The sequence below is a fragment of the Bufo bufo genome, chromosome 4, assembly GCF_905171765.1.
Source record: "Bufo bufo chromosome 4, aBufBuf1.1, whole genome shotgun sequence".
Classification (NCBI taxonomy): Eukaryota; Metazoa; Chordata; class Amphibia; order Anura; family Bufonidae; genus Bufo; species Bufo bufo.
Window position 1 is genome coordinate 472,570,295 of NC_053392.1, and position 25,523 is coordinate 472,595,817.

The 25,523-nt window shown below is 42.6% G+C and overlaps 1 protein-coding gene across 1 annotated transcript in view; it reads right to left on the minus strand.

The window, feature by feature from the left end:
- Nucleotides 1-23,842, minus strand: part of LOC120998708 (myc target protein 1 homolog) — an 88,580-nt gene extending 64,738 nt beyond the window's left edge. The window contains exon 1 of the mRNA XM_040429492.1: nucleotides 23,641-23,842. Within this exon, the coding sequence (XP_040285426.1) occupies nucleotides 23,641-23,731 (91 nt within the window). The 5' untranslated portion in view covers nucleotides 23,732-23,842. The remainder of the gene's footprint in view (nucleotides 1-23,640) is intronic.
- Between the last annotated feature and the right edge of the window lie 1,681 nt (nucleotides 23,843-25,523).

Consider the following 25,523-nt stretch of genomic DNA (forward strand, 5'->3'; position numbering starts at 1 on the left):
GTTTCTGCTGCTGGTGGTTGCCAAAAACAGCCAATCAGTGGGGGTGTGAGATGTTGAACCACCATCAATCTGATATTGATGTCCAGGTTCACTGCTCGGCTAAAATATCTGGAGTTTGTGCCCAATTTTTCCTAAAGATTCAAACACCGAAACCACCACTCATTTAATTGCCATGCCATCCTTAGGATGGTGTAAAGTTCAATACTGTGGGGTGGCTCCCTTCTACAAGGTAAAAAAAAACTCTCACAGGCCACAGGTATCTAGGCCTGAAGCCTATTAGCAGATACCTCAATGGTATTACCACGACCACCTGTGCCAATACACAGGCAAATCAGGCAACAGATGGGGGGGAAAGCAGGAGTAATTTGAGTATTAGATTTTTTCTTTTATTTGTGACTTTGGGGAACACACCACTGGGGATCTTTTCAGACCCAAAAAAAAACCCAGGTTGGTGACCCATCCAGAGGATAGTTCATCAATATCTAACATATGGAATACCTCTGTATTACCAATTGAGCACCATATGAATGTTCCAGTTTTTCATGGCTAAAGTATATAATCTCCTAATATCAATTTACAGCAGGATAACACACCTTTGCACAAAAGCACATGCCGCCTCAGGCTGGTTCCATGAACATGACCTATCAGTTAGTGTACTCCAGTAGCCTAAAGAAGCACTTGATCAAAATTGGAATACCTTTGGGATGTGGGTGAATGAGAGTTTCACAACATGAGTGTGCAGAAGGCAAATCTGGAACAACAGCTTTGACATTATAGCCCTTGCTTTGTAGCGTTAAAGAGGTATTGCAGTTTTTATTTTTTTATGTTTTTGTTTATATAATAGGAAATCAGAAATTTTTCTAATGTACATGTATTCAAAACTCTGCTTCCATCAATTTCTTATATCAGTCAGTTGACCTGTATATGCAATAGAATGGTATAGCCCATGTATCAGTCCTATGTAATGCATTCATGGCCATACATCATACAATCCCTGACATTCCGTAAGCAGCAGTATTACACAACATACAGTACAGACCAAAAGTTTGGACACACCTTCTCATTCAAAGAGTTTTCTTTATTTTCATAACTATGAAGGCATCAAAACTATGAATTAACACATGTGGAATTATATACATAACAAACAAGTGTGAAACAACAGAAAATATGTCATATTCTAGGTTCTTCAAAGTAGCCACCGTTTGCTTTGATTACTGCTTTGCACACTCTTGGCATTCTCTTGATGAGCTTCAAGAGGTAGTCCCCTGAAATGGTCTTCCAACAGTCTTGAAGGAGTTCCCAGAGATGCTTAGCACTTGTTGGCCCTTTTGCCTTCACTCTGCGGTCCAGCTCACCCCAAACCATCTCGATTGGGTTCAGGTCTGGTGACTGTGGAGGCCAGGTCATCTGGCGCAGCACCCCATCACTCTCCTTCATGGTCAAATAGCCCTTACTTTCAAAGTTTTCCCAATTTTTTGGCTGACTGACTGACCTTCATTTCTTAAAGTAATGATGGCCACTCGTTTTTCTTTACTTAGCTGCTTTTTTCTTGCCATAATACAAATTCTAACAGTCTATTCAGTAGGACTATCAGCTGTGTATCCACCTGACTTCTCCTCAACGCAACTGATGGTCCCAACCCCATTTATAAGGCAAGAAATCCCACTTATTAAACCTGACAGGGCACACCTGTGAAGTGAAAACCATTTCAGGGGACTACCTCTTGAAGCTCATCAAGAGAATGCCAAGAGTGTGCAAAGCAGTAATCAAAGCAAAAGGTGGCTACTTTAAAGAACCTAGAATATGACATATTTTCAGTTGTTTCACACTTGTTTGTTATATATATAATTCCACATGTGTTAATTCATAGTTTTGATGCCTTCAGTGTGAATCTACAATTTTCATAGTCATGAAAATAAAGAAAACTCTTTGAATGAGAAGGTGTGTCCAAACTTTTGGTCTGTACTGTACATGTGCTGTGTCATCACACAGGACACATTTATGTGATAAGTAAATAGAACTAGCGATGGAATATTGATTTTTATTGTAGTTATTACCGTAACTACGTTACTATGTCTATTCACATGGCTATCTGTAGGTGATTTGTAAACTGACCGCCTGTCTCTAGGTGATGTTGTCATGTTGTTAATTAAGTTTAGTGTAAAAAAAAACAACACACACACACACAGATCTTATACACAGACAATGCCAGACATGATAATATACTGCTGCAGGTAGTAATACTGTATATACTGTATATTTTCTGCTCCTAAATACACTAATATTCACCTGTTAGATGCCTGGGCAGTTAATTGAAAGCGAGATCACATGACATATGAGGGTCACATGACTGACACCATGTTTAGTCCTACCCAGCTCTCCTATGGGTACATTTTACAGGACTAAAATGGGCCATACCATTTTTTTTCTTTAGATAGAAGTTACTTCTCTGACATAAAAAAGTTCTGCGGGCAACATTTTAAATAGATGTATATTACAAAATAGTTTAACATTAGTGTTGATCAAGCATCGTATTGCTCGGGTGCTCTGGCCGAACACATTGGGATGCTCGGGTGCTCTACCGAGCACCCGACGCCCTGCAAACTGGGACATGAAGCTAGGTATCGTGGATGATTGTTTTTCTTGTGCTCTGGCAGCAGGCACAGTTTTAATGTGAGAAACCTATATAGAGCCTAAAACCAAAATGCAGGACCCACACCTAAATATATCAAGAGAAACCAATCTAAGATGAATGGGTCATTAAATAAACAAAATCACATATAAAAACAAAGTAAAATTACATGATTTTTATAGAACATTGCACAGACACATGATTAACACAAGCCACAGGACATTTAAAAAACATTAAGAACCAATGGGACCGATGGTGGGTGGTCGGTGTACAATAATAAAGTGCAAGTGCAATATTAATGGTCAGCCTCTGATAATCACAGTTGGTATAACCAAACAATTCAGGCTCAATGATAAATATTATCAAAATTCATATTACAGTACATCCAAAGCACATTGCTATGTAAATAATGTCACATGACGCCACCACATAAAATGTATAAAGCGTGGAAGCAACAAAATATCATGAGCACAGCAATATATCAAGAGCACATAGCAGATACTGACCAGCCGAACTGAGACACCGCACACAAGCACCACCAGCCACGGCATCTGCGTGAACCATCAGCATCACGGCCCCTTCCCCGTCTCTTACTGCTCGCCTTGCACATATTAAATGCAGGCTTGACACACAAGATGTGGTACGGATGTCACAGTTCATGGAAAAAGTACATAAAAGTATGGAAAAAGGAAAATATATTTCACTTATATTTCTCCAATCTCTGGCCCTGACACACAGAAGGTATTGGACAGATGTCTCTAGTCACTGCAGACACCCTCTATATAAAAAGTATTGAAAATTATGGAAAAAATATACTAATTTTCAGTTATATTTCTCCAATCTCTGGCCCAGACACACAGAAGGTATTGGACAGATGTCTCTAGTCACTGCAGACACCCTCTATAGAAAAATTATTAAAAATGATGGAAAAAAATATACTAATTTTCAGTTATATTTCTCCAATCTCTGGCCCTGACACACAGAAGGCATTTGACAGATGTGTCTAGTCACTGTAGACACCCTCTATATAAAAAGTATTGAAAATGATGGAAAAAATATATTAATCTTTATTTATATTTCTCCAATCTCTGGCCCTGACACACAGAATGTATTGGACAGATATCACAAGTCACTGCAGACACCCTCTATATAAAAAGTATTGAAAATAATGGAAAAAAAATATATTAATTTTCAGTTATATTTCTCCAATCTCTTGCCCTGACACACAGAAGGTATTGGACAGATGTCAGAAGTCACTGCAGACATCCTCTATATAAAAAGTATTGAAAATGATGGAAAAAATATATTAATTTTCAGGTATATTTCTCCAATTTCTGGCCCTGACACACAGAAGGTATTGGACAGATGTCACAAGTCACTGCCAACACCCTCTATATAAAAAGTATTGAAAATGATGGGAAAAAAATATATTCATTTTCAGTTATATTTCTGCAATCTCTGGCCCTGACACACAGAAGGTATTGGACAGATGTCACAAGTCACTGCTGGCACCCTCTATATAAAAAGTATTGAAAATGATGGGGAAAAAAAATTGTACTGTAGCTATAAAATACTGCCAGCCTGCCACCACACACAATAGTCCTTAAAAGTACTTTTGGGTCTTTGAAACATTTTTCTACTGAATTGATTGCGATCAGACTCCCTACACTCTCCGTCCCTTCCTAAGTGCAGCTCTCCCTGACTACAAATGAGCTGAACATGCGTCATCGGGTGCTATATAGCACCGATGACGTGTTCCAGCCAGCCAATCACTGTAATGCCACTGTAACTGGCATTACAGTGAGGGCAGTACTTACCTGCACGTTTATTGGCTGCATAGCAGCCGCGAAACGTGCGGGAAGGAGACTCTAGCATGGCGCTCGAGCACATGGGGTACTCAGCCGAGTACCGCCATGTGCCGAGCATAGCGATGCTCGAGCCGAACGGCAGTTCGGCCGAGCATGCTCTTTCAACACTATTTAACATCCTATTCTCTAAAGAAAAAAATGTAATCATTAAAATCATATTAAAAACTTTTTAAGGAATGTTTCTCTTACCCTACACAAAAAAGTCCTCTTCAAAGTGGCCAGTGAGAGCACATGATCGTCTCATGTCAATACACACTTTATGTAATCCTAGTGAAACCCCTTCATATACCAGAGTACAACATTCAAGCTCGCATATGGCTTGCATAAATCATCCCAATGTGTTTCCCTGTAATGACATTTTCCTCATCACAAACAAAGCAAAAACTGCAATTAGACCGAAAACAATTCAGGTCAGATGATGACTGGATCAATAGAGGCAATCATTTTATTCTTTTAGATATAGTAAATATTTTTATAATAAAATGTTTTCCTTTAGATTCTACCAACAAATCCAAAAATACTTGCAAACCTATTGCCCGCACAATCTCTCCAAAATCATCATTTTGTTAACAGCTCAGATGCATTGGAGTCCGACTGCAAGTTCTAAGTGCACAGGGTAAGTTTGAAGCCTGTAAACATGGAGCAACATAACTGTAGACAAAGAATGGTAGGATATTTTTATTCATATTTTTTTCAATTTTAGATGCATAAAATAAATGCAAACTGTACATACCCTTTACATGAAAGCCATACCTAATATAATATGTAATGTAACCAGCACAATCTGTAACACTGTACCATAGTCAATGGATGTAACCAACTGATGTGGATCTAATTGTTGATCAGATTAATGATAATCTGGTAACAGGCAGTTTGATTTTTCTATCTCTTCAAATGATTCTCAACAGGTACAAGCTGAACTTTTACAGTGGCAGTGCCCACAAGATCAAGATACTCCAACTATCTCAGGCCTTTGGCACACTATTACATCAAGGTGCAGAAAGGGTGGTCCAATTAGGACAAACCTTTTCCTTATGCCCGATTAGGTCATACAGATGTCATAGTGGGGGTCACCAACCTAATAAGCTGGAGCAAGGAGTCTATGCTAAAAGGGGAATGTGTGCCCACGTGTAGCATCCCTTATCTGCTGATCATCAGTGAGTCCTAGATGGGACAGCCCCTTTACTTGAATGTGTACTTTTAAAGTTTTTTCTATGATTGTTTTTGCAATCTTAGGCTACTTTCACACTAGTGTTTTTGCTGGATCCGGCAGGGTTCAGCAAAAACGCTTCCGTTACTGATAATACAACCATCTGCATCCGTTATGAACGGATCCGGTTGTATTATCTTTAACATAGCCAATTGAACTCCAGTGAAAGTCAATGAGGGACGGATCTGTTTTCTATTGTGGCAGAGAAAACAGATCCGTCCCCATTGACTTGCATTGTGGGTCATGACGGATCCGTCTTGCTCCGCATCCCATGACGGAAAGAAAACCACAGCATGTTGCGGTTTGCTCTCCGATATGAGAAAGCAACCAAACGGAAAGGAATGCATTTTGGAGCATTCCGTTCTGTTCTGTTACGTTTTGTCCCCATTGACAATGAAACGGATGCGTTTTTTCCCCGTATTGAGACCCTATGACGGATCTCAATACCGGAATATATTAACGCTAGTGTGAAAGTACCCTTAGAAATAATATAGCCATACTAGAAGAATATTATTTAGGTTCAGTATCGCGGATATCACTACAATGTTGTCTGATCTCCTTAGAAACAGACTCCCCATTTATTTTTATTGATAAAGAAAAAGCTATTAGAAGCATCTGACCAAATTCTAAATGCAAATCTCAGCAAGGCAGAATCAACACATTCTTTTATATATAAAGATATCCCTCGCGGTACACCTTGCACACATCTTTTTACTCATTTTCTTCCATTTCTGGCATTAAAATGAGCCTTGCCATCAGAAACAATAATAGGCCCCTAATACTCCACCACTAATACTTCACCAGTAGTGATGGCCGAACAACTGCCGGGACAGTTCGCGAACGCGCGAACGCATTCAAAAGTTCGCAGCGGGTCCCATTCATTTTAATTGTAGGCGAACCTGAAAAACCTCATATTTGCAGCCAAGAAATAATTACTAGAAGTGCACAAATAGTCCCACAACATGGACAGTGACATACCAGATGTATTATTCAAATTTGCGATCTTCATTCATTATTTTTTCAATGCGAAATATCGGCAATATAATTTTTGCGTACGCGCATGCGCACACCAGTTGTAATTATTTTTTCCAATACCGTTTGTCACTGTGTGTAGCAGAGGGAACGCAGCAAAATCGCAAACAAATGCTGCTGTACCCAAATGCACTATAAAGAAAGTATATTATTGGTATATAACACACCGCTTCTATCAGTTTTTTGGGGTTTATAATTATTTTTTTTTCAGTTTATAATTATTTTTTCTAATCACTCTGTGTAGCTGCAGTATCGCTGCAGAACCGCTCACCACTGCTGCACAATACAAATCCACTATAATATGGTTTCTATGTTAGAAAGTATATTATAAGTGTATCACACCCCTCTGTACTGCACACCTATCAATAGCACACCTATACCAGTCCTTAAAATGACTTTTGTGGCCCTATTAGCTAGCGTTTGTTGTCCCTAACAGCCTGTCCCTGCTCCACACAGCAACCTCTCCCTACATTGGCAAAACACTGAATGTAAAATCGCAGCCAGATCAGGTTTATTTATAAGATAGGGGGTTTGTCCATGTGCTGAAACATCTCAATTGGCTGTCCTGTACCACCTGATGGATGTGTCATGGGTCAAAGTTCTTCACAATGTAAAAGAATATGGCTAGCGCGAATATCGCCATATGTTCGCATGTTCGGCGAATCGCGAACGAGCAAAGTTCGCCACGAACCGACCACCGGGCGAACCATAAGGCCATCACTATTCACCAGTTGATGATAACCGTGTTAGGAGCTGACTCTAGGTCTGTCTACTACTTATGAATTAATTCACATACTGTATATTACACCATAGTTTGTGATTATCATTTTCTTTGATGGAAAACCACGGTCTGATGCAGTAACGAATACAGTACTGTACAGGTAAAAATAACTGATAATATACGTAGAAAGATAATGTCTTAAGAGCTCATGTATCAATATTGTCAATAGAATTTATTTGCCATAACTATAAAAAAAATATGAATATGTCTTCATCCTGTTCTTTAGCATGCAGCAAAAACAAGTCAGTTGCCAACATTTATTCTAGGAGTTTTCCAAGGTTCTAATATTGATGACCTATCCTCAGTATAGGTCATCAATATCAGATCAGCGGGGTCCAACACTCAGCGGCCCCCACTGATCAGCTGTTTGAGGAGACAGTGGTGCTCTGGTCCTCACAGGTTACCAATCACAGCTCCAGCCATTGGATAGCGTGTGTGCTTGGTATCGCAGCTCAGCCCCATTCACTTAAATAGGACTGATCTGTATCTAGACCACCGGCCTATGAAGAGGCTGCAGCACTCAGCCGAACAAAGCAGCATCTTCAAGCAGCTGATGTGGAGGGGGTCTGGAATTTTGGGCCCCCACCGATGTCAAAATATTGGAAAAACCCTTTTATGCACTTTATGCCAGGTTTTGGCAAAACATGCTAAAATGTCTCATGTGATGATGAGCCTCGCCAGACTTGTGAAAAAGGATGGCAGCCTGCATATGTTCGCGGGCGAACAATGCGAACTGGCCATCACTGTTTACTGGTTGGTTCATCATAGAAAAAACCCTCTCATTAAAAATTAACTTTTAATATATGCTGTTAAAAGCCACAAAAAAAACTATATATTGTAACAAAAGTAATTAAATCCAAGTATCTGCTCCAAGAATCGAATAGATATAAAGCGTAATGCAGTTTGGATAGTGCAGGGATGCGATCACGGTCTAATGACCGTGTTGATCCTTCTTACTCAGTAGGTCAAGTGGGGTTCAGCCATAACCAGATTCAGATTGGGTGCGGTCACTTGATGATCACAGTCAGTGACGGGTGTAGTGGAGGTCAGGGTTGATGTCAGGAACAGCTCTCCCTGTTCCTAAACTGCCCCTAAACTACCTCTTTAACCCCAGCTCTCAGTGGCTAAGTCTACTTTCACACTCACGTTTGGTGCGGATCCGTCCTGGATCTGCGCAGACGGATCCGTTCAGATAATACGACTGTCTTCATCCATTCAGAACGGATGCATTTGTATTATCTTTAACATAGCCAAGACGGATCGGTTCAGAACGGATACATTTGTATTATCTTTAACATAGCCAAGACGGATCCGTTCAGAACGGATACATTTGTATTATCTTTAACATAGCCAAGACGGATCGGTTCAGAACGGATACATTTGTATTATCTTTAACATAGCCAAGACGGATCCGTCTTGAACACCATTGAAAGTCAATGGAGGACGGATCCGTTTTCTGTTGTGCCAGATTGTGTCATAGAAAACGGATCCGTCCCCATTGACTTACATTGTGTGTCAGAATGGATCCGTTTGGCTCAGTTTCGCCAGACCGACACCAAAACGCTGCAAGCAGCGTTTTGGTGTCCGTCTCCAAAGCAGAATGGAGACGGAACGGAGGCAAACTGAGGCATTTTGAGCGGATCCTTTTCCATTCAGAATGTATTAGGGCAAAACTGATCCATTTTGGACCGCTTGTGAGAGCCCTGAACGGATCTCACAAACGGAAGCCAAAACGCCAGTGTGAAAGTAGCCTAAGCCCTCACTCATCACTGCAGTATCCCTTCAATTAGTCCTTCTGTGTGGCCCAAAGCATTTCCCCAAGTCGGTTCTTCAGGGGATCAGAGCAACTAAATGGCACCAATAGGGAATCTAAAGTCTCATAGATAAGGACAAGGAGCAAAGCTAAATAACAACTAGATGATAATAATAGAGAGATAAAAACAAGCTTAATGGCTTTTCAAGATAACATTACTGGCATCTGATGCAGGAGCCTGTGGTTTACTGGTTGCAACATTTCACATCAAGTGTGGTCTCCAAAGAAGATGTAGTTTTGGCCATACTTTGGATTTAGAATATGAGAAAATGGCACACATTTTGGTGTAATTCAACACCTGCTTATAGTAGGCATAGATTTTATTTACTTACTTTCAGGCAGCTAAAATTGTGCTAAATGTGATTCAAAATGTGTAGAAACAAAGACGAAGAGGAGAAGTAAAACCTGCCTCTTAAAGGATCATTCTTACCTAAGCAAGAGGTAAAGCCTGTATTACACTACCCGATTTTTTGTCATCTGGCAGTGTAATACTGCCGCCGAGCAAAGTTCGATTATCGGCCAATCCATATCTTTTGACAAGTTAAAAAAATATTGTTTGCAAGCGGCAGATCATGGTATTTAATAATGATCTGCCGCTGGCAAACCACTATACAGCATGGAGATGAGCAATGGCATAGCGATTGCTCCTCCCCATGCGGCGGCGGGGATCACTGCATTTAATAGCAGCAGTCTCCTCCACTAGAGAGCAGGCAATTGCCAGGAGTGAACAATTCCCTCCCAACAATCGTCTGCCACATTAGCTGTGTAATACAGCCTTCAGTCATCAATGGACTCGCCACCACTGGCACCAGAGCAGAGGCTGCTTCTTTTCTAAATAACTCATATACGGTATATTCCACTATAGATTATGCACCTAATAAATGTAATTACCGTATTTCTCGCTTTATAAGACGCACTTTTCCCCCCCAAAAGTGGGGGGGAAATGGCCGTGCGTCTTATAAAGCGGATACTGCGCTGGCCGCTATGCTGCACAGCGCGGCCAGCGAAGTATCAGTGTGGAGGGAGGAGGCGGGGACACTCATGGCAGGGCCGTTGCAGTGACTCTACTCTAATACACCGGGCCCCGCAACTGTTAAATAAATTCAATCCAATCTATATCTAAATGTATACCGCACTGTTCTGTACTTACTGTAGTACCGTAAGTATAGCATTAAGACGGCGCAGACCGGCATCTCCCTCCTCATGCGCCGCCTGCCGCAGCTCCCTCGGTCATTCGCCGCCTGCCTGTTCATTCATAAAGTGAGATAAGCAGGCAGGCGGGCAGGCGGCGCATGAGGAGGGAGCTGCAGCAGGTGGGGCAGGCGGCGCATGACCGAAGGAGCTGCCGGTCTGCGTCGTCTTAATGCTATACTTACGGTACTACAGTAAGTACCGAACAGTGCGGTATACATTTAGATATAGATCGGATTGAATGTATTTAACAGTTGCGGGGCCCGGTCTATTAGAGTAGAGTCGCTGCACCGGGCCCCGCCATGAGTGTCTCCGCCTCCTCCCTCCACACTGATGCATCTGATGGGGGATCTGTAGATGACACTTATGGGGATCTGTGGATGACATAAGTGTCATCCACAGATCCCCCATCAGTGTCATCCACAGATCCCCCATCAGTGTCATCCACAGATCCCCCATCAGTGTCATCCACAGATCCCCCATCAGTGTCATCCACAGATCCCCCATCAGTGTCATCCACAGATCCCCCATCAGTGTCATCCACAGATCCCCCCATAACAGTGCGTCATCCACAGATCCCCCTATAACAGTGCGTCAGCCACAGATCCCCCATAACAGTGCATCATCCACAGATTCCTCATAACAGTGCGGCATCCACAGACCACCATTAGTGCAAAACCTACCAAAAGCACACCTTTTGGTTCAAAATATATTTTTCTTATTTTCCTCCTCAAAAATCTAGGTGCGTCTTATCATCAGGTGCGTCTTATAAAGCGAAAAATACGGTATATACCTATAGAGCAGAATACAGTGTCTTTGCTACACAAGTCCTTTATAACCTCCGTTCTCCTGACTGGAAATGACACCACTATAACTGTGTTGGTTGAGGATTCTGTGTCACTGACCTCAAAGTGAGCTGTAACTTTTAAAAGATATACAACTTCCCGCATTTTGAACAAAACACAGGATGTTTTTCATGACGATAGTCCACATTCTGCACCTGGCAGCTTAAGGCCGATCTATGGTCTCATTGATGGAACTCAATAAAGCTGACTGGTATTGAATTAAATGTAGTAAAATATAAAATCTATCACTGTATCCAGGTAAGCATATATAAGTGTATGTTTCATTGACTGACCACTTTTCTATGTGCTTGAGGTGTAAAACTGTGAGTCCATATGGCTCCATATTAAAGAGCTGTAGGTGCTCAGGGGACTCCAATGGTCAGCATATTCTCTATTAAGTAATGCTTCTGGTGGATAATAACTTGATACAGGGATACACATGACTAGTATGGGGCCTGTGAGGGGGGGTTGTTTCTCCTGTTCCCAACATGAAAATACTGCATTTTCCATTAGCCGTCACTAGGGGGAGCTCAGTGATTGGAGATTATTAGCATCTTCCATTAAATGTAATGGTAATTGTATACATTCCTATGCACTTTGCTCCCCCTAGTGGTTGCTGCCAATATACTGTGTGAAGGGAAGCAGGAGAATTACCTATGTATGTATATGGTTCACAGATTAACACCATATTCATGAAGCACTTGTTCCACCGTGGGTTTCAGATAAAGTGTGTGTGGGGGGGGAGGGGCTTGTTGCAATAAATAAATAAAAAATCATAAATTTAGAAATCAGACATCTAGGGAGTCACACTTTGCTTTCCACCTTGCCTGGGAGTCTATGATGCACGTATACTGGAAATTTGGGTGGAGCAGGTGGGGGCCCATGCTAATTTTTGCAATGGGAGATATGAGATCTGTGTACACCCCATCCCCATAAAATGTTATGCGATGCAGCTATGGTTTTTTATTATATATTTCATATGATTCCAGGATGAAAATAAACCTCTGTGCGCCTCTAATTGTACTTATGGATCTGCAGCAGTTTAGGGGTGCTGTATTACAGATTTCTGTAATGTGGCTATGTACACGAGTCATTATCTTGATAACATGCCTAAAGGAGTTAATATTGTTGTTCTCGCCAACAACGATTTTTCATTGTTACTACCATTATGGAAACTTCTTAGTTTCATCTTTCATCAAAATAAATAGGCAATTCCAGCATACAAAAAAGGAACAAAACCCATCAATCCAGTAACAAAAAATTTCCACCCCACACACACACACAAATAATGAATACTTGCTCTCCTACGTCTAGAATTCTTGGTTCTACACATAAGTATTTGTTTCAATGCCATGGCTTCCTCCAATACAAACTATACTTATATTAAGCATCCTGTTTAAACAGAATCATAAAATAACTATGCTAAAAGTTAACAAATGCATATTAGAACAATACAAGCTATCTACAATGCCCTGCATTCCACGAAGGGCAGCAAATCCCTAAAACACACAGTACATGTTCTTTCAATTACTGCAGCAAGCAAAAGTGTTCTTATAATGAACTTGCATAAATTCATTCCTGACCAATGCCCTGCAAATCTGTCTGCAAAATACAGTGGGCCTTTACGAATCTGTCAGCAATATACAGTAGTCCCTTACAGATGTCTATGTTTTGCCTATGTAGCAGTAGCAGTAGACACTGGCTGATAATGGATCTACAGGGCAGATGCATTGTGATTCCTTGAATCTCTTCAGAGTGGTATGGGAATACTATAAATACAGCTCCCTTATATATTAGTGAAAGAAGCTACAAAAGGGAAAATTTAGCTTAAAAAAGTGTTCCGATGACTCATAAAGGGGTTGGAGTTATGGAAATATGGTGAATCTGCAATTTTCATTTATTGTTCCATTCCTGAGTTCATCTTATGGGATGAATATGTTTATATTTTTAATAGTTTGGGCACAAAAAATCTTTATTGTTTATTTATTATTATGGTTTGAAATTTTGATATTTTTTTTATAAACTTTTTTTATTTATTTTTTAACCTCTTCCAGACCAGGCCATTTGCCTCCTTCCTGACCAGGCCTAATTTAGCAAAATTGACATACTGTATGTCACTTAATGTGGTAATAACTTTGGAACGCTTTTACTTATCCAAGCCATTCAGAGATTGTTTACTCGTGACACATTGTACATCATGTTAATGGTAAATTTGAGTCAATATGTTTTACCTTTATTTATAAAAAAAATCAAAAAGTTACCAAAAATTTTAACAAATTCACTGTTTTCTAAATTTCAATCTCTCTGCTTTTAAGACAGATAGTGATACCTCATAAAATACTTATTAATTAACATTCACCATATGTCTACTTTATGTTGGCAACATTTTGGTAATGTATTTTTTTTTTAGGACGTTAAAAGGTTTCGAATTTCAGAAGCAATTTTTAAAAATTTTCAAGAAAATTTCCAAAATCAACAAATCACCCATAAATGACTCTATTTTAGAAACTACACCCCTCAAACTATGTAAAACTGGTTTTAGAAATGTTGTTAACCCTTTAAGTATGCCACAGGAATTAAAGCAAAATGGAGGTGAAATTTTAAAATGTCACTTTTTTTGCAGATTTTCCATTTTAATAATTTTTTTCCTGTAACACATCAAGGGTTAACAACAAAACAAGCTTCAATATTTATCATCCTGATTCTGCAGTTGGCAGAAACACCCATATATGGTCGTAAACCACTGTATAGGCACACGGCAGGGCTCAAAATGCAAGAAGCAACGTGGTTTTTGGAGGGCAGATTTTTCTGGAATTTTCTCCTAAATACAGTAAACCCCCGATTGTAGTCGGAAACTGTTATTTGGGGATACACCACGGTTCAGAAGGGAAGGAGCGGCATCTGGATTTTCTATCATGGAATTTTCTGACATGGTTTTTAAAAGCAATAACTTTTTTAATTTTTTGTTCACTGAGCTGCATGAGTGCTAATTGTTAGTGGGACAAGCTGTAGCTTGTATTGGCACCATTTTGGGGTACATTTGGCTTTCTGATCACTTTTTATCTCATTTTTTGGGAAGTGAAGTCGCAAAAAAGCTGTTTGATGTCATTTTTTCTAGATTTTTCTTACACCGTTCACTTGATGGGGAAGATCATTTGATGTTTTTATAGATCTGGTCATTATGGACGCAACAATACCAAATATGTCAATTTATTTTTTATTTTTTTACGTTTTACACAATTCTTTTAGAGCCATATTTTTTAATTTTTCTGGCTATGGTCTTGTGTAATGGCTTGGATTTTTGCGGGATGAGATGACATTTTCATTAATACCATTTTGGGGTACATACGACTTTTTTATTGATTGATTGATATTATGTTTTTGGGAGGGGACATGACTGAACTAAACAGAATGCTCCAAAATGCATTCCATTCCATTTAGTTGCGTTCCCAGACCTAAGAGCAAACCGCAACATGCTGCGGTTTCCTTTTCGGCCTGGGATGCGGAGCAAGTTTTCTCTGCCACAATCTGCCACAATAGAAAACGGATCCGTCCTCCATTGACTTTCAATGGAGTTCATGACTGATCCGTCTTGGCTATGTTAAAGATAATACAACCGCATCTGTTCATAACGGATGCAGATGGTTGTATTATCAGTAATGGAAGTGTTTTTGCTGAACCTGGATCCAGCAAAAATGCTAGTGTGAAAGTAGCCTAAGCTGTTTTGGCATAATTTTTTTTTTTTTTACGCCGTTCACTTGGTGTGGTAGCTCATGTGATATTTGGTATCGCCGCGTCTGGCTCTACAAAAATATGTCTATTTTTTTTACACAATAAGAGCATTTTTAGAAAAAAAAAATCCGTTTTTATGTTGCAATTTTCTTTGAGCCATATTTTTAAAAATTTTCTGGCTATGGTCTTGTGTGGGAGTTCATTTTTTGCGGTATGAGGTGACGTCAATTAACATTATGTTTTTCGGGAGGTGAGCTAACTAAAAATGCTGTTTTGGTGTAATGTTTATTTATGATGGGGTAGATCATGTGACATAGTAGCCCCAGAGAGGCTGTACAGTGTTATACAACACTGTCCAGCCTCAATGCAGAGCTGATTGAGGTCTGTAGAAGACACAACAGCTCCTGCACTCCCACAGCCCTGACGGTCACATGACCACCGGGCCAGGAAAAGAAGCTGCACATCACTTCCTTGCTGTATTCACAGCGCTCATTCAGCAATGTGTATACAGCAATCTAGAAGGCAGGCAGACCCAGGAACTGTCCCTGCCTTCTCTCTGGGGTGTCCTGTTGTCACTGACAGCGGGACCCGGCACAGCAGCTGCAGAATTAGCAATCTCTGAACAGACGTTCCAGAACGTCCAATCAGAGATAAACCCAACCGCTCAGGACGTTTATAGTCAATAAGTGGTCGGTAAGTGGTTAAGACCCCCTAGGGGACCTAACCATGCGATCATTAGATCGCTTTTCACAGTTCTATGATTTAATAGTGTAGTGTATGGGAAATTCAGTATATTCCTATGGAGCACTGCCACCTACAGGCCTCCATAAGCATATACTTGTGATAGGCCTAGTAGTCTTGCACAGGCTCCAGCCTATAACCATCAATGAACAGCTTCCCTGATCTCAGAGTTGGGAAGCCTTCAGGCCCGGCAGTGTAGTGTTCCTGGGGAAAACCCCCTCAGATGCCTTGGTCACGGCATCTGAGGGCTTAAATGTCTGGAATCAGCATTATCACTGATGACAAATATTAGCCCTGGGTGTCTGCTGTGTGAAACATCAGAAACCAAGCAGCTATTGCTCCGGGCACCATCTTTAAAGTCCTGAAGGGGCTAATCACAACCTGTCCTATAAGCTTTGCCATTTTTTTCATTTTTCCCTGCTTAAAGGGTATTCCAAAAAATTGCCTCATGAATATACTAAGCTAAGTGAAGAATTTACACTTTTTTTTATTATTAAGTCACCCCAAAAAAATATACATTGCAACAAGAAAAATGCCAAATCATGGTACAGTTAATAGCGAGTGATGTACAAACATCGGCCGGGACGATTCGCGAATGCGAACGTGTGTTCGCGATCAAAAGTGTGCGAACCGCACGTTCACATCTCGCCCATTGACTTCAATTGCAGGTGAACCTGAAAAACCTTCAGGTCATATTTGCAGCCACCAAATACAAACTATGAGTGCACAAATAGTCCCACAATATGGACAGTGACATGCCAGAGGGGGATCAGTGGCAAAAATTCCCACAAAAAATATGTATTTTAATCAGGGGCCATTTTTAATGCGTCTTAAAGGGAAACTCTAAAAAATGTGCGCTGCTGGAGCCTAGAAAAATTGTATTTCCTATCGGTTTGATGTATACAAATGTGCAGCACTCTACGTTTTTTTATCCTGCAGAGTCCATAAATTTTTTTTTATACGTTAACGTAAATGTTTTTTTCTACTATGGAACTGAATGGTGAATGGACGCCACTGTACGGCATCAGTCTGAGGCATCTGTTAATGTATACATTTTTGGTATGCATTAAATGGATGGCAAAAATAGGATGTGAACCCAGACCTAGTGTCAGAATAAGCACCAGTACACAGCAGAGCAGCGTGACGGAGAGGGGAGGCCGCCATGTACTGACAGAGCGCTACCTGGTCCTGGTGGTCAGGGATGAGGACTGTGCTTCTCAAGGATCATTCTCTACTGGGAAATACAGGGCACAGTATAATACACTAGAATCTATATAATATAAAGATATTAGCCCTACCCCCAAATAATAATACAATTAGGTGGTCATTTATTATATAGAAATACGTCTATTTTAGGCGCATTTCTGACACAGATTGTGGCGCAAAGGTCCTTAGCACCGGAATTGCACATTTTTCCTGCTCATGCCAGGTCTAAAAAAGGATGGCGTGGGCAGGGAAAGGGATACAGTTATGGCCATCCAGTTATTGGATACCACCGCCATACATTGACCGGATAACACCTCTGTACAGTGACCGGATAACACCACCATACCGTGACTAGATAAAAGCCAATAAGAGGGCTCTTACCACACCCTGTGCAGTGCCCCTAGTCATTCCCTGTACTGTGCCCTCTTATTGGCTTTTATCTAGTCACGGTATGGTGGTACCTCTTACCACACCCTGTGCAGTGCCCCTAGTCATTCCCTGTACTGTGCCCTCTTATTGGCTTTTATCTAGTCACGGTATGGTGGTGTTATCCGGTGTATAAATGCAGGGAATAAGGGGGCACAGTACAGGGTGGGGGGCACAGTCACATGACCCTGTGACATTAGAAGGTCCTTATGGTGAATGCAGTTCATACACCACCATAATGAGAGTCAGAGGAGTGAGACAGGGGTGTCATTATGTGGCTAGAGATAAAAAAAAAATAACTATCGCCCAGTACAGGCCCCAAAAATTAGCCAATAGGCATTCAACTGACAGCAAAGAACTTTGGATTTTGTGGCTGGAGGTGCATTAGGAGGTCACAGGATAAATATGTAACTGTCGGCCAGTACAGGCCCCAAAAATTAGCCAATAGGCATTCACCTGACAGCAAAGAACTTTGGATTCTGTGGCTGGAGGTACATTAGGCGGTCACAGGATAAATATGTAACTGTCGGCCAGTACAGGCCCCAGAAAATTAGCCAATAGGCATTCACCTGACAGCAAAGAACTTTGGATTCTGTGGCTGAAGGTACATTAAGCGGTCACAGGATAAATATGTAACTGTCGGCCAGTACAGGCCCCAAAAATTAGGCATTCACCTGAAATAAAAGACCTTTACATAAGGCAAGGACCATTCTTTGTTCTGGGTGGCAGCAGATATGTGTGGGCTGGCATGAGGAAATTCAATTACACGTGATCATCACAGGTGTTGAATTCCTCTGAGATCCATGCCTCATTCATTTTTAAAAATGTGAGGTAGTGCACACTGTCGTGAGCTAGGCGAGTGCGCTTATCGGTCATGACCCCCCCTGCTGCGCTGAATGTCCTTTCGGACAGGACACTCAACGAGGGGCAAGCCAAGAGTTCAATGAGAGATTGTGCCAGCTCTGGCCACAGGTCAAGCCTGCACACCCAGTAATCAAGGGGTTCCTCGCTTCTCAGAGTGTCTACATCGGCCGTTAACCCGATGTAGTCGGACACCTGTCGGTCTAGGCATTCCCCAAGGCTGGATCCATAGGGCGGCTGTCGATGGGTTGGCTGGAAGAATGATCTCATACCCGAAGTGACCAACACATCTTCAAACTGCCCTCTTTTTGCAGGCCCGGTAGGATTTTTACCCGCACCTGTTTCGCTGTGGGGCGAAATTCCTCTGCCAGTGCCCGCAACAGCAGAATGCAGCATCTCTCACAGCAAGGCCTGGAAATGCTGCGTTCTGACAGCCCTCTGTGATGCTGGTAACATGTCTGTCATATTGTGTTTGTATCGGGGGTCTAAGTATGTTGCCACCCGGTACATGTCCTTGACCTTCATGCTTTTTATAGGGGGGCCCCTCTTCAAACACTGGAGCATGAAGGCCCCCATTTACACTAAATTGGAAGCCGTGGAGCGCCCTGGCTCCTGCCCATCGCCCAGGAAAATGTCTTCCTTGGTCTCCTCCCTCCAGCCACGGACACCAGGGATACACGAAAAGTTTAAAACCTGCTCTTCTTGCTCCTCCTCCCCCCAGCCACCATCCTCCTCTGACTCCTCTTAAGACTCCTGCTGACTTGTCTCAGATGGAGTAGCCCCCCTGGGAATTCATTCAGCATTGCGACTTCCTCATGTTCCAGCTCCTGCTCCTCGACAGCTTGATCAATGACACGATCAGTGGCGTAGCTATAGGGGTCGCAGCGGTCGCAATTGCGACCGGGCCCCTAAGTCAGGGGGGCCCATAGAGCCCCCCAGAAGAGATGGAGTAAAGCGGGCCCCGCAAGTGGTTTTTTATTAAGTGCGGCGGCCCGCCTATATTTTGTGTGGCTGCGCTGCGCTTACTTGTCAGCGCGAGACCCGTGACCTCCGCGGCGGGTCTCGGACTCTCGCGGGATCACAGCAGCCAGGAATCAGATTCGGAATGACGAGCCCGCCGGCCGCCTCAGCCTTCAAGTGAAGAAGAGAGTAGAACTAACAAGACAAGAGTAGGAAGTCTTTTTTTTTTGTTTTTATGTAAAAAATGCCACACACCTGCGTCCGGCTTCATATGGAGGGGGGACATGAATGATGATCAGTGGTGCCGTGAGGCAGTGTGTCTGAATTCAGAAGGGCCCGGACCGGCCATAATAGGGCAGCAAATAATGAGGAGCCCGGGGGCAAATGAAAATGAAATACTCTGTGGGCAAAAATCAAAATGTATAGAGGGAGTGGGCGGGGGCAACATGAAATATAGTAAGAGTCTCACTATAATTCATTTTGCCCCCATTCCCTCTATATATTTTACATTTTTTGCCCACAGAGTATTTCATTTTCATTTTGCCCCCTCATTATTTGCTGCCCCTGGCTGCCCTCATATGGCCGGCGCGGGCCCCCCATTTCTGAATTCAGACACACTGCCGCACGGCACCACTGATCATCATTCATCCCCCCCCCCCCCCCCCATCCCTCATATAAAGCCAGTGTGTGCCATACATTCAAAAATAAATAAAAAATACTCTAGTGACTAGAGTATTATTTTTTTTAAATGTATGGCTTCATACAGAGGGGGGGGAGGGTATGGGTAGGGGCAGAGGATGGCGGGTAGGGGCAGAGGATGGCAGGGGGGGCTGGTGGCGGAGTCTCGCGGGGGGCCCCAATTCAAAGTTTGCCCTGGGGCCCATAGAACTCTAGTAACGCCCCTGGACACGATGCATTGCACGCACCAGAAAGAAGGCGTAAGGTACAATGTCACTGATGGAGCCCTGGCTGCGACTGACCAGTTTGGTGATCTCATCAAATGGAAGTCTGCATGCGTTGCGCATGAGCAGCCACCGGCGCGGTGCTAAAAACAAGCTCCCAGAACCTGTCCTGCCGCAGAGTTCGTACAGGTAGTCATTAACGGCACGTTTCTGCTGGAGCAGCCTATCAAGCATATACAAGGCGGAGTTCCAGCGCGTCAGGCAGTCACAAATCAGACGTCTGATGGGCAAGTGGTGTCGCCGCTGAATATCAGGAAGGTGAGCTTGGCCTGCCGCAATATGTCCTGGACCCTGGGATATTTGGCAACAAATCGCTGCACGACTAAGTTCAGGACGTGTGCCATGCACGGCACGTGTGTCATTTTGCCCTGTTTCAGTGCGCTCAGCAGATTGGCACCGTTGTCGCACACCACTTTACCAAGTGTCAAATTGAGCGGGGTTAGACACTGATCGTCCTGTTACCGCAGAGCTGAAAGCAGTGGCTCTTGGCTTCCAGGCACAACAGCCGCAGCCAAGCATGGCAACGTCTTACCTGGCACGTCGAATAGGTTCTGGGGAGCTTGGGGGGTGCAGCAGAAGATGCGGTAGCAGTGGAAAATAAGGAGTCAGCCGAGGAGGAGACAGAGGATGATGAGAGGTGATGGGAGGCCAGGTGCCTTCTTAAGGCGGTCATCCCTAGGTAGTGTTGGGATAGGCATAAGGCCATCCTTCATATAAGATAGGGCCAAGGGCTATTCATAGTATTCAGTATATTGGGCAGACTAGATGGGCCAAATGGTTCTTATCTGCCGACACATTTTATGTTTACCGCGGCTTATGCGTTGACAGCACAGGCTGCAGATGGCAACACTTTTGTCAGCAGCGGACACGTTAAAAAAAAGCCCACACTGTGGAGCCATGTGCCGGCATCTTGAGAGCGCAAGATGTGACCGTGCATGGTGGATAGCTTGCTCCAGATACATTTGCAGTCTGCTTTTTGCCTCCTGTGCCCTGCGAGTTCTGCCTGCCTCTCCTCCTTCTCCTCCCTATCTGCTGCTCCAACTCTCCCTCTGAACTCCCCTCCTCTTCCTCTCTTGTGGGCACCCACGTGACATCCCTCGACACGTCATCATCGTCACCTTCACCACCACTGACATCTCGGAGTAGGCAGCAACAGCGGGAACTACCCTCCTTGGGCTGATCTGGGTACTGTTGTCAGACCGCTGGGTGGGGGCCGTTGCTACCTCCTCTTCCTCATCCAATGCCAAGAATGGCTGCGCATCGGTAAGGTCTGGGAATGGATGGGAAAATAATTCCTCTGACTCGAGTGGAGGGGCTATGGTGGTGGGGGTGGTGTCTTTGGGGGTGCACACAGCAGAGAGTGAGGAGGATGCAGATACAGAGGATGAGGAGGGTGCAGAAGCGGAAGGCTGAGTGAGCCACTGAACCAATTCTGGTGCGCCCTTTGAAGTTATCGCACGCGCCTTCTCCAACTTCCCACTTAGGCTCCGCCCTGGTGCACCTGCCTGACCCCTACCATCCCTGTGGAACGGTCTGCCTCTTCCTCTGCCCGTCATGTTCTTTATGACGCTCTGCCTAAGTCCGTAGAGAAGAGCAGTATTTGTGGAAGAAGGTATATTGCAGCCCTCAATCAGTACTTGGTGGAAGAAGGTAAATAGCAATAGCACCCCTCAATCAATATTTAGTGGAAGAAGGTATATGGCACCCCTAAATCAGTATTTGGCGCAAACAGGTATATGGAACCCCTCAATCAGTATTTTGTGGAAGCAGGTGTATTGCAGCGCTCAATCAGTATTTGGTGGAAGAAGGTATATAGCAATAGCACCCCTCAATCAGTATTTAGTGGAAGAAGGTATATGGCACCCCTCAATCTGTATTTGTTGGAAACAGATATATAGCACCCCTCAATCAGTATTTGGTGGAAACAGGTATATGGCACCCATCAATCAGTATTTTGTGCAAACAGGTGTATCGCAGCCCTCAATCAGTATTTGGTGGAAGAAGGTATATAGCAATAGCACCCCTCAATCAGTATTTGGTTAAAGAAGGTATATAGCACCTCTCAATCACTATTTGGCGGAAACAGATATATGGCACCCCTCAATCAGTATTTTGTGGAAGCAGGTGTATCACAGCCCTCAATCGGTATTTGGTGGAAGAAGGTATATAGCAATAGCACCCCTCAATCAGTATTTAGTGGAAGAAGGTATATAGCAATAGCACCCCTCAATCAGTATTTTGTGGAAGAAGGTATATGGCACCCCTTAATCAGTATTTGGTGAAAACAGGTATATAGCACCCCTCAATCAGTATTTGGTGGAAACAGGTATATAGCACCCCTCAATCAGTATTTGGCAGAAACAGGTATATGGCACTACTCAATCAGTGTTTTGTGGAAGCAGGTGTATCGCAGCCCTCAATCAGTATTTAGTGGAAGAAGGAATATAGCAATAGCACCCCTTAATCAGTATTTGGCGGAAACGCACACAACTGTTGCACAATACAAATACACTATAATATAATTTCTATGTTAGAAAGAAAGTTATAAGTATATCACACCCCTCTATATCACACCTATTGATAGCACACCTATACCAGTCCTTAAATGGACTTTTGTGGCCCTATTAGATAGCGTTTAGTGTCCCTAACTGTCCCTGCTCCTAAATGTAACCTCTCCCTACACTGGCAAAACACATAATGTAAAATGACTGCCAGATCGGGTTCTGTTATAGGGTTGGGGGTGTGTCCATGTGCTTAAACGTCTCAATTGGCTGTCCTGTCCCACCTGAAGGACGTGTCATCTGTCAAAGTTCGGCGCTATGCAAAAAAAATGGCGCGTGCGAATATCGCCATATGTTCACATGTTCGGCGAATCGCGAACGAGCAAAGTTCGCCGCGAAATGACCGACGGGCGACCCGCAAGGCCATCTCTATTAATAGCTACATATACTGTAAACTAAGAAAAACACTATGGTCAGATTAATGTAATTATATATAATTATCACAATTCAATAATTACTATTATCAATGACAATAATGATGATGATAAATTATTAAATAAAACATTTAAAAAATATACTTATTCAATTTAAAAAATATATTGAAAATCAATTATGCAGATGATGTTGTCAGACTGTGATGTAGGACACATATGGACACATCTGAACACATAGTAAATGCTAATATAAAAGTCATACAAAAGATGTATATAAATTGAGTCCCATTTTCTGTCACAATAAAATCCATGTACAGTTCGATGATAAAGTAAATAGAAAACAGCAGTCATATACAAGATAAATCTAAGGCCTGGATCCTATCTTTAAAACTTTTAGAAGCTTTATGATCACCCTTAGATTTTATAATGTAAAGGATGCTCTTACCAACAAAATTGTCAGGCAGTGTTGTAAAGCACGATATGTTCTTTGGCTCCGCATAACATGTAACGTTCTGATGAACTGTGATGTTACCCATATCCAACGTAGGAATCTACGACAGATAGGTCCAATTCAATCATGCAAGGATTGAGAATGTACGTTTCAGTGGCAGACTGAGTGAGTAAGCCTACATCCCTGGTGCACTTTGGTTGTGTCCAAAGGAAACATGAGTGTAGCACATTTCCTGTATTTATACTCATAGCAGGCAAGCCACTTCTTATCTCAGGACACCACACAGTTCCTGAGACATGGAACAATTTCCTTCTCGTCATTTCCCTGCTTGCACTGAATTGACTCTAAACAATGCACAATTCCATGGCATTGTCAGATATGCTGGCCTCACATTTACAGTACTTTCACCAGTGAACAGACTGCAATCTCTAGGGTCCATGGGACATGTTACTGTATTCAAGCAGCTTTTCCATATGAAGTGGTCCTCCGTATTGTAGAAATATGGAGTAATATGACTTGAAGGATCTGCAGTCAGTGTGAAAGTTTATAACAGAAGATCTATAGCATTCCCTTCCTGAAATAACTAGCTTCCTCAGCTTACTGTATATCCCAGTTTTCCCACAAATCTCTACCTTATCACATAAAAAACTCCTTCTGAAAAATCATGACTTTCCCTTATCTCATACAAGCTGGTTTTAATTGACATTAATCCTTGTTGTCTAAATCAAATATTACTACTTTATATTATTACATCTTATATTAAAAGAAAATCCTTTTCTATTGTATAATGATTCACAAATGGTTATCTGAGCATTTAACACAGATAACCTATTTTAACCTCCCCAAAAATTTAATAAAAAGTTATCAAAAAATCATACATGCTCCAAATTGTATTAATAAAAACTACAGACTGCCCCACAAAAATGAGCCGTCACAGAGCACAGTAGTAGAGTTGAGCGGACACCTGGATGTTCGGGTTCGACGGGTTCAGCCGAACTTTACAAAAAAGTTCGAGTTCGGGACCCGAACTTGACCCCGAAGCCTATTGAAGTCAATGAGGACCCGAACTTTGGAGCACTAAAATGGCTCTAAAAAAGTCATGGAAAGGGCTAGAGGGCTGCCAAGGGCAGCAAAATGTGATTAAGAGCATGGCAAGTGTTCTGCAAACAAATGTGGATAGGGAAATGACTTAAAACAACATTGGCTGTGGACAGACGGCTGCGCTTGTCTGTGATGATGCCCCCTGCCGTGCTAAACAAACGTTCAGAAAATACACTGGCTGCAGGGCAGGCCAGCCCCTCCAAGGCGTAAAGGGCAAGCTCAGGCCATGTGCCCAATTTGGAGACCCTGAAGTTGAAGGGGGCAGACCCATCAGTCAGTACGTGCAGGCATATGCACACATACTTCTCCACCATGTCGCAAGTCCCCGTGACGTTCACGATCCAATTGGATATCTTCTCTATCAAATTTTTATGTTCTTTTATGCGCCTACCATGGTGATAACGGGTAACAGGGAATCAGTGGAATCAGGGTTCCATGCCGGAGAGGGAGCGTGAGAAAGAGATACCACATCCAAGGGAGGTCAATGGCTGAAATGTGATCGGGCGGAAATGTGGGTCAAGTTATTAAAGCAGAAGCATCCAAGTAAAAGGACGGGGTGCGCGGCAATTACCCACTCCCGACTCGGGGAGGTAGTGACAACAAATAACAATACAGGACTCTTAAGATGCCTTGTTATTAGAATGAGTAATGAAAAATTAAAGGGAATGTCACTGCAGTATTTTGGATTAGGAAACGTTATACAGGAGAGGCCGTGCTGCCGCTTTGTTGACTATAGATAACTTCTGACTGATCGCACGTCCCCGTGACGTCCACGA